This window comes from Otolemur garnettii, unplaced genomic scaffold (assembly GCF_000181295.1).
Source record: "Otolemur garnettii isolate 467f Iridium unplaced genomic scaffold, OtoGar3 scaffold00159, whole genome shotgun sequence".
Classification (NCBI taxonomy): Eukaryota; Metazoa; Chordata; class Mammalia; order Primates; family Galagidae; genus Otolemur; species Otolemur garnettii.
The window spans coordinates 2,314,624-2,323,772 of record NW_003852554.1 but is presented as its reverse complement, the minus strand read 5'-3'; the positions used below and the strand labels follow the sequence as shown (position 1 = coordinate 2,323,772).

At 57.8% G+C, this 9,149-nt stretch overlaps 1 protein-coding gene across 1 annotated transcript; it reads right to left on the bottom strand.

Moving 5' to 3' along the window:
• Window positions 1–2,568: 2,568 nt before the first annotated feature.
• On the bottom strand, window positions 2,569–8,445 carry DMRTA2 (DMRT like family A2). Its single transcript, XM_003799929.2, has 3 exons — window positions 8,064–8,445; window positions 5,947–6,510; window positions 2,569–4,755 (listed from the first exon to the last, which is right to left on the bottom strand). The coding sequence occupies exons 2-3, from the start codon at window positions 6,500–6,502 to the stop codon at window positions 3,701–3,703; spliced, it is 1,611 nt and encodes a 536-aa protein (XP_003799977.1). The 5' UTR covers window positions 6,503–6,510; window positions 8,064–8,445; the 3' UTR covers window positions 2,569–3,700.
• Window positions 8,446–9,149: the final 704 nt, after the last annotated feature.

The window sequence follows — 9,149 nt, the reverse complement described above, 5'->3', positions numbered from 1 at the left end:
AGAGAGGGGGGAAGGAGGGGAAAGAAAACTATTTCAAAAGTACTAATTCTTCCTTGAGTCTGTGGGCTCCTGTCCGTGTCCTCCCAGGGCCCCGGCCAAGGCCAGCTCCAACTGGCTTCAGTGAGAATTCGAGAATAATCGTGGACAGTGGCTGTCAGGAAGGAAACGCCCGTTTCCCGTTCTCCTGCTGGGAGGAAGAGAGGTAAAGCTTTCGCCACCGCTGCCCTGTCCCTTCCAGGTGCAAGCGCCGACTGAGAACAGGGGACCCCGCACTCCTCCCGAGCTGCGGCTGCCGTCCCCTCCCGCGGCTGCAGAGGTTCTGAGAACCAGCGACGCCTACTCACTCGCCCCCACCCACCCACCGCCACCTGGCAACCTAATCCGATTCCTCCGGCCCTGAATGTGAGGCCCTGGGCCAGCGATTGTCGTTCTCTCTGCGCCTCACTCTTTCTGGCTGGGCAATGGGCAGTGTGGGTCAGGGGCGCGCCTTGGGCAAAGGAATTCGCCAGAGGCCAAAGGCTGTGACTGAACGCCCGGTGCTTGCGTCGCGGGGCCTGAGCCACAGAGGTACAAAGGGCCCAGCAGAGGAGGAACCTGGGAACCCCGCTACCCCATAGCTCATGAACCACTCCTGAATTGTACGGCAGATGCTGGCAGCTGAGAACTGAGGGCGCGTTGAGCAAGCCGCTTCTCTGCGGGCCTCACAGTTCAGCGAAGGCCACCCTGGGCCAGCAGAGACCCTCCCTGAGCGCAGGAGAAGGTCCGCCCGGGCGGAGGAGAGGCGAGGAGTTAGATCCAGGATCCTTGTACAATTAGACAAGTCCCGGAACCACTTTGGAACTCAGTTTCTTCCTCTGTAAAGTGGGGCCACTAATAAACAACTCCCCGGATTCCCCCAGTTTGCTGTGAGGATCAACCAACTAAAATAACAATCTTGAAATCTGGCCGGGTGGGGTGGCTCACGCCTGCAATCCCGGCTCTTTGGGGGGCCAAAACAGGAGGATTACTTGAGCTAGGAGTTCCAGACCAGTCTAAGCTACATAGGGAGATTCTGTCTCTATATGAAATTTAAAAATTAGGCAGCCATGGGCCGCGCCTGTAGTCTCAGCTATTCCGAGGCTGAGGTGGGAGAATTGCTTGGGCCCAGGAGTTTGAGGTTTCGGTGGCTCTGTGGCTGCACTCCAGCTGGGGTAGACAGAGGGTGACTCTGTCTCTAAAATAATACTCATCTTGAAATCTATAACGCTCCAGATGTTCTTGACAATGAGCGAAGCAGGCCCACAGGCCGCCTCCTACAGTTGGTCTGAGCAGTCAGATGCCCCCAGCCTCTGGGGACCCAGTGTAGGTCTCTCCTGACACCAAGAGACCCAGACTGATCTTGGCTTCCCCTTGGTTGCAGTGGGAGCAGAGGCCCGGGATAGGGCGGCCAGAACCGTCCGGCTGAGCGAGTCCGAGAGGCCTCGCAAAAGCAGGAGTTGAGAGGGCGCCGCAGCCAAGGGCAAGAAAGTTCACACTTCTACGGGCTGGCGCGGCAGTTTCTCCCGCCTCCTCGTCTTCCTAACTATTCCCTCTTTTCTTCCTCTTCTCACCCTCTTCTTTCCTTCCCATCTTCACTTCCTTTCTCCACTGGTCTCTCTCGTCGGCATCTTTCTTCTCTCGCTCCTTCTCCCCCCACTTCCATCTCATCTTCACCCTCGCACTTTATAACCAAACAGCCAAACCCCCTTTCCAATTAAAGTGGAATTAGGCAACTCAATCAAATTAGTTCCCTATTAAAGCCCTTCTTTATTAAACCGTTTTCTTGTCCTGCTATTAAGTTTCACCGCCTGGCGGAACTCGAGCGGGCCCCAGAAGTTTACCTTGGGATATCGCCGGGCCTAGCCGAGGGGAGGAGGCACTGTTTTTTCTGGAGAGGGGGAGTCACCCTGCAGGGAGGGGAGGGACCAGAGGTTGAAGGAGGGGGTCGGCCCAAGAGCCGATAATTTGCTCAGCCCCGCGTGAGGAGGGAAGGTGAAAAGGGGTGAGGGATGAGGTCTGTCTGGCTCGAAGGCGCGTCCTCAAAGCCACCATCGACTACCCTGCTGCCTGCGAAGTCACCAACCCAACACCCCCCAAACCCGCACTAATCCCCAGGCCGCAGCAGGAGTACCGTGGCGTCTATCCCTTCCACTGCTTTCGGTTCCGAACCTCTCAGAGGAAAGCTCTCCCTCTGTTGGACCAGAGCTATACCCCTGGGAAGGTGGGAACTGGGCCCCCACCTTTGCAGGATCCCAGTGAAATCTCAGCCAGAGACTTGGGACCGAGAGCACTGGCAAGGCGACCCCTCCTCAACCAGCGCGCCCAGCCTGGGGCAGACAGAGGGCGCCGCTCCTCCAAAAGTTCTGAGTCGCGCACCACTCCAGAGGATGGGCCCTCTCGGGCTCCACAAGAAGTTCCCTGTCCTAGAACCCCCAAGGGTTGACCAATTGCCGGACCACGGTCTAACTCCAGTCCGCCACTGCGGCAGTCCCCCTGGGAAATCAAGACTTCTCCCCCGTAGCTCGAGGAGCAGGACGGTGTTCGGCGTAGTTTTCTTAGAAAATAACATTTATTTCTAGCTCATATCTATGCAAAGGAAAGCACAAAGTGCTGCTCTGCGGCGGCGTTTTCCGCTGCCGGCCCTTCAGCCAGGGCGTTTGGCGAGTCCCAGGAGGCGAGGATGGGCCCGCGAGCGGGCGGTCTGGCTCAGTCGCTCGTCGCTCTGTTCCTGCTTCAGCGCGCACCTTGTCGGCTCCTTAGAGAGACATCGGTCGCAGGCAAGAGGGGCAGGTGGGCAGGGTTCGTCCCGAGTTTACAATATATTTAATCTATAAACCTGATAAGTACAATGCGCGCATAGTCTAATTTTTTCCACTTTGTCTTGTTTTTGAAGTTTTTCACGTTAATACCGAGGTCACCTACAGGTTACAATTAATAACTTAGAATTCCATTTTATAACATTATACACTGGCTTGTATATATATATATGTATAGATTATATATAGATTTATACATATATAAAAACTCACACGCACCAAGGAAACCCATGCTTATTGGCATAAGCAACAAAGAGAGCGACAAATACCGCAACGAGGAAAGTGCACCTTAGAACTTGTTTCCTTTTTTTTTTTTTTACAATTGATATCGATATATATGTGTGTCCCAAAGACTCGACTCAGTGCCAAGAGATTTATACATCCTAAATTTATATTTGTTAGAGCGAATATTTAAATTTTTTAAAGGGGGGCTGGGGAGACACAGTAGAGACTCTGGATTATCCTGCCATCCGTCAGAGAGCGCAGGCGGTGGGATGAGCACAGCTGAAGGAGCCTCAGGAGAGTGCGCTGCGGTCGCAGCCTCTGAATTCTCACGAATCCACGAATCCCAGCCTTTTGAAACTGGGGCTGGGAGAACTGTGGAGAGGGGTCGGGACGAGGTGGGGTTGGGGCGGCATGAGGATTCAGGCCACAGCACCCTCTCCAAAACCACCTGCACCTGTAGCTGCTCCTCCTTTGCTCAGCCCTCCCTCTCTCACCCTCCAAAACAAAACCAAAAAGCCACCTTGAAGTGGGAGGACCCCCGCCAGGGCGCAGAGAGCGCGCTGAGGAAAGAGGACCAGCGGCCAGCGGGGACACGGTTGGGCTTTCTGTTAGGGGGACGCCCGGCTGCCGGGCCCCTCGCCTTATTGCTTCTCAGGGGCGCCATTGACCATAGGCCCGTACAGGCCGCCGCCATAGGTCGGCTCCTTATGCACCGCCGCTGCAGCAGCGGCAGAGCGGTCGCGCATGAGATCGCTGAAGGCGTAGTCCATCGGCGGGCGAAAGCCGAGTGTGGGCACTAGGCCTGCGGTGGAGTAGGGCGCCATGAAGGCTAGGCCGCGACTGTGTGCCGCCGCGGCCGAGTAGGCCAGGCGCAAGGGGCTGAGGCCGAGCGGGGCGCCCAGCGGGTAGGCGCCTGCATCCGCGCCGAAGTGACTGGCGTTGGGCTGCAGCGGCGAGAAGGCCGAGCGGCTGCTCAGCGAGCCCAGCGCCCCGGGCGCCATGGCGCCAGCCAGCAAGGGTCTGTGGTGTGGGGGCGCGGCAGGCCCCGCCTGCAGCGGCGTGGGCAGCCCGGGGCCCCCGGCGGCGGCGGCTTCAACGCGCCCCGGCCACGCGTCGTCTGCAGCTGTTGCAGCACCTAGTGCAGCCTTATCCGGGGGCGCGGTAGTGCCCAGGCCGGCCGCCAGGCCTCCGCGGTGGTGGTTCAGCACCTGCTCGATAGCCTGCACCACGTCGCCGCCGCAGCCCTGCAACACCAGCTCCAGGACGCCACGCCGGTGGCCTGGGAAGACGCGCGTCAAGATGTCCAGCGGCGTCCGCTGTCGTGGACCCGGGCCTCCGCCCAGCCCTGGAGCCGGCGCGGCCTCGGCCTCTTCTTTGTCAGCCTCCGAACCGGATTCAGAGCCCAGAGGACTAGCGGAGCCCGGGCTGTCCTCTTCGCCGCCGCCTCCAGGCCCAGCGCTGCCTGGGCAGCTGCCAACGGCCTCCTTTGAGGCACGGGCCAGGGGCGACCCCGAAAAGGACTCGCCGTCGCCATTCTCCGAGCCTGAGCCGGGTCGCACCTCTGGAGACGACGTCCCGGGCCCCGAGTCCCCGCCGTCGGGAGATAAGGGCTTCACCGGCGGCGGCTGCGGGCTGCCGGGGCGGCCTGCCTGAAGCAGCGTCTTGGGGAACAGGTCAAACTTCTGCAACTTGGCCTCTGGGAGGGGATAAAAGGGGATGTGAGGAGCGGTTGCAAGAAGACCTCACCCACAGCACCTCAGCCCATTGAATCTTAGTTTCCTCTTCCTCTAAGATCCACAAGCCTCATTCACCAGGCTCCAGTGTCCCTCATTCTTTTTGCTTCCTCTCTGCACCTCTAAGGCCCAGTCTCTCTCCCTCTGCGCTTGCTCTTTTTGTCCTCAGAACCTGGACCACTTGTGCCACCCAATAAACTCAGAGTTGCTCTTCCCAAATCTGTGCCCCAGTACCTCTACCCTTAACCCGCTTCGCAGTCTCCCTCTGCCCTGGAGAGCCTGGTCCAGTGTTCAAAAAGAAGCCAAACACAACTTCTGCCCATAGGCCACACTAGAAGGTTCCACTCCACTCCTGGGATTTCAAGAGGCAACCCTCCCCTGGGCAGCCTAGCTGAAGGATCTAGGAAGTCCCAAGCCTCTCTGAAGACGTAGAGGTAGAACCCTTACTTCTAATTCACCCTTTCCAAAACTGAGACCTAAGAAGTTCAAGGACCCACTTCCCATGGCCCCAGCCTAATATATGGCCTCCCCTCAAAAAGTCAAGGGACTCCAGAAGGAGAAGGTGAGGCTAGGCAGAGAGTAGACAGGAAAAAGGATCTAGGCAAGTCAGAGGGCACATACTCTGAGCAAACCCGGACAAATGAGTTAAAAAAGCTGAAATGAGGGCGGGCAGGGCATGCAGCTCTCCAGGGGGGAAGAACTGAGAGCAGCTCAGTACCTGGGAAAATTAGTGCGGACGGGGCGAGAGGAGTGGTCGGGGTTTAGGATAACCGAAGAGAGTTGGAAAGGAGTGGAGGTGAAGGCAGCGTGTGGAGGAGCGCGGAGCGAAGATAAGACGCACAGGTTTCCACACCGCGGAGCAGAGGAAACGAAGGGAGCAAGGAAGTAGGGACCTGCCTACTCTTTTAGGTAGGGAGTTAAGATTAAAGTGTCTACATTTGAGCCCGCGGTAAGAGAAAGGAGTAAAGAAAGGGAGAATGCAGATTTAGGTCAATGCTCAGTATCGGGGGGTGGGTGAGCTGCGAACTCTAGCAATTGGGGCGTTTGGAAAAGAGTCTACTCTCCAACTCTTTCTGTACAGAGACAAGTCCCTGGGCCGCGCCCCCCAGGGCTAGACCCGGGTTCCTCTTCCCACGGCTTCACCGTGCGCTCACCTGCGCCCCCTGCGCCCGCTGCCCCGCCTCCGGTCCCGGCGGGCGCTCCGGCTCCTGGGCCCCCGCCTTCAGCTGCGCACACCGAGCCAAAGACCTCGTAGGCGGGTCGTGGTGGGATGATGCCGTTGGCGGCGGCCAGCGCCAGGCCCTCGGCAGTGCCGTAGAGCAGTTGCAGCTCGCGCGCCTCGTTTTCTTCCTGAGCCTGCTGCCTGCGCAGCGCCACCTGCGCCGCCATGACGCGTTGGCGCTCGGCGATGAGCGTGCACTTGGCGCACAGGCAGTCCTTCCAGCGACAGTAGCGCTTGTGGCCCTTGAGCGCCGACACCACGCCGTGGTTGCGGCAGCGCGCGCACTTCGGCGTCCGCGGGTACTTCTCCGCCGCCCGCAACAACAGCGGCGGCGCCCGGAGCAGGCCGCCCGCCACGCTCACTGGCAGCGACGCCGCCGCCGCCGCCGCAGCTGCCACCGACGCCACTGACGCCACAGGCGGCCCCGTCGCTGTAGCCGCCGCTGTTGCCGCGCCAGGCACGCTGGGCAGCTCCGAGCGCAGCTCCATGGCAGGACCTGAGTTGGAAGGTGAGAAAGGGAGAGAGACCCAGGTGAGGAGCACACCGTGCGCTAAGCAACAGCGCAGCCTTGAGGAACCCAAAGTTAGGGGAAATTTGGCCTCAAAAGTTTGGCTAGCGGTTCCAAATTGCTGGGAGGAGGTGCAGTGAGAATCTCTTAAGTCGGAGATCCTTCACCCCAGGCCCACCACAACTGCTTGTGTATCTGATTTATGCACCATGTGTAAGATTTCGTTTGAATCAGTGATTCGACTGGAAAAAATAGACATAAAGTTTGAAAGTCACTGGTTCAGATGGATGTAACCCAGGTTTGTAAAAGAAGATATTATCCTCAAGTGCTTAGGGGATAATATCCCTAATGTCATTATTGGGGTGATGCGGGTAGACAGAAATGTTTGCTTGACTCGGATTAGACAAAAAATTTTGGTCCAACAGTTAAAGGTTAATTCCAAAGACAAAATAGGAAAGCCCAGAATAAAACGTTCAGGTTGGTGAGAGAGAGAAGGGGAGATGTCCAGTGCAAAGTTGAGCTGTGGGGCCTAGATTTCGTAAGTTTGTTTGGTGGCGGTTTTTAATGCAGGTGAGAGTTGAAGAGTTCAAGAGAAAAATCCGAAATAGAAAAAAAAAAAAAAGCTGTAGGAAGTAGAGTGAGGGTTAGGAAACAACTCAGGGGCAAATTTAGGCCCAGTGGTCCTGGAACCTGTAAAAATGTGAACTCCAGAAGTTCCATATTGCTGGCCTCCAGAGAGTGGGAGAGAAAATGGGTGTGGAGCTGAGTTTAGGACGCCAGATAAGCATTCAAGAGAAAATTCAACCGAAAACAACTTTCTTTGGATAGGTAAACTAGCCCAAAGATTAGCTTGATGGACAAGGAAAACAGCAAAATCCCAGCTGATTTAGAGTGTCTGGGATCCAGTGTCTACCCGCAGAAGAGGAGAGTGTTTAAGAAAACAAGCCTGCAGGCAAAGGCTAGGGGCGGGGATAGGGCACAACCTGTGGTACAGTTTTTATCTTTGTAGTCTGGAGAAGTAGTCCAGGAGGAAGAAGTAAGTTAGGCATTGCAGGAGGGGGTCTTTTTCGATGACCACCTCACACTGTCCTCCCCTCCCCTTAGAGTTTAGAAACAGACTCGTCAGACACGCCCTCCCCATTCCGGGGCCCCAAGGGACCCTGCTCAAGCTTAGTTTCCTGCGTTTGGTTTCGGATTTGGGTTTCTGGGACCTGGACGCTTGGTAGGCCGCACAGAGGCAGGGGAGTCGCCTTCGGAATGGACACAGAGTCCCACCCGCGCCGCAGTCCCAGAAGGCCCAAGCAGGCCCAGCTCCCAGCTTCCACCCTCGTCTCCTTGCTCCCCACCCTCCCCGGTCCCCGCCAGAGACCAGGACAGAATCCTGGTGGCTCTTAGAATCTCAGACCTCTCCCTGAGCGAAGATTCTTTCCCCCAGACCCTGGGGCCCGCGCAGTTCCTAAGGCCCGCTGGGCCCAGGCCTCCTCAACAGGGGCTGCACACCAGGTCGCCTCCCCTGCTCCCAGAGGCCCTCAGGTACCTGCCTTGGGCTCCTGAATCTTCCTCCGCTGGAGCTACACAAGCCTCCCAGCTCCGCTCGCGACGCTGGCGCTCTTGGCCTCTTCCCCTTTCCCCTGGCCCCTTATCTGACCACGTCACCCTCTTTCAGTCACCATGTCCGAACTTCCGGACCCCCTCAGAACGCAGCGCAGTCCAACCCTCCCGTCAGAAATCGGAGTCGGAGGCCCGTCTAGGGGCCGGCCGGTTGGAACCGCGACCGGGCTCTCGCGGTGCTGCGTCCCCTCGCGGTGCGCGTGGGACGATGCGCGCAGCCAGGGCCCACTTGCCCGGCGCTGCCAGACTCTCAATGAGGCTCTCGCCCGCTCTATTGTTGCTCCTTAGGGCTCCATTAGACAGAATTGGACAACAATGTGGCGCCTGCCATTGGCCAGGGGAGGCAGACGGCGCTCTGATTGGCCGGGCCCGCGCCCGGGGAGCCCCGCATTCTACAGAGTCCGAAAGATTCGAAACTCCAAAAGCTCCACTGCGTGCCTCGGGGAGGGGAGGGGGCGCGCCTGAGAGGGAGTGGAGAAAAGTGGGTGAGGAGGAGCGTTGAAAACATCGTGACAAGTAGTTTCCGTGCGCCCGAGAGCGTGTGAATTGCTCCTAATTACCGTGTCCGGTGCGCCTCTCTACGTAGACGTGTGTAACCCCTCGGCTTCTGGGGCGCCGGCTCCGCTGCGCCGCTCTCCCTGGCCGGGGGCGCTTGGCAAGGCCGAGCTTCCCAAGTAGCCCTGGCGCCCTGGGGCGGGATGGGGGCAGGTGACAATTCAATTACCGCGGTCGGGTGGGGGTGGAACGGGAGTGCGGGGTGGAGAAGGGAAGGTGTTCCTGGCTTAAATGCCAAGACAATTTTTCCTGCCTCCTTTCAGCTCTGTTTCGGCGTGCTCCCAAGTCCAAGGAGCGTAGGGTAGTTAAAGGCTGTTTGTTTTCTCCCCCACTACCGCTTTTAAAGTTTAGTTTCTTTGTTTTAAAAGTCCTGATAGGATAGACACCACGAAGGGTAAGTGTAGTTTATGAGGATTTTCGTTTAGAAAGAGGAGCCCAGAGAAGAGAAATGAAATTGCACT

Excerpts from the sequence above, each read along its gene's own strand:
- DMRTA2 (XM_003799929.2), bottom strand. The coding sequence starts at position 6,502 with ATGGAGCTGCGCTCGGAGCTGCCCAGCGTGCCTGGCGCGGCAACAGCG. Across the intron at positions 4,756-5,946 it reads AGCGGGCGCAGGGGGCGCAG|AGGCCAAGTTGCAGAAGTTT; the intron begins GTGAGCGCACGG and ends ATCCCCTCCCAG.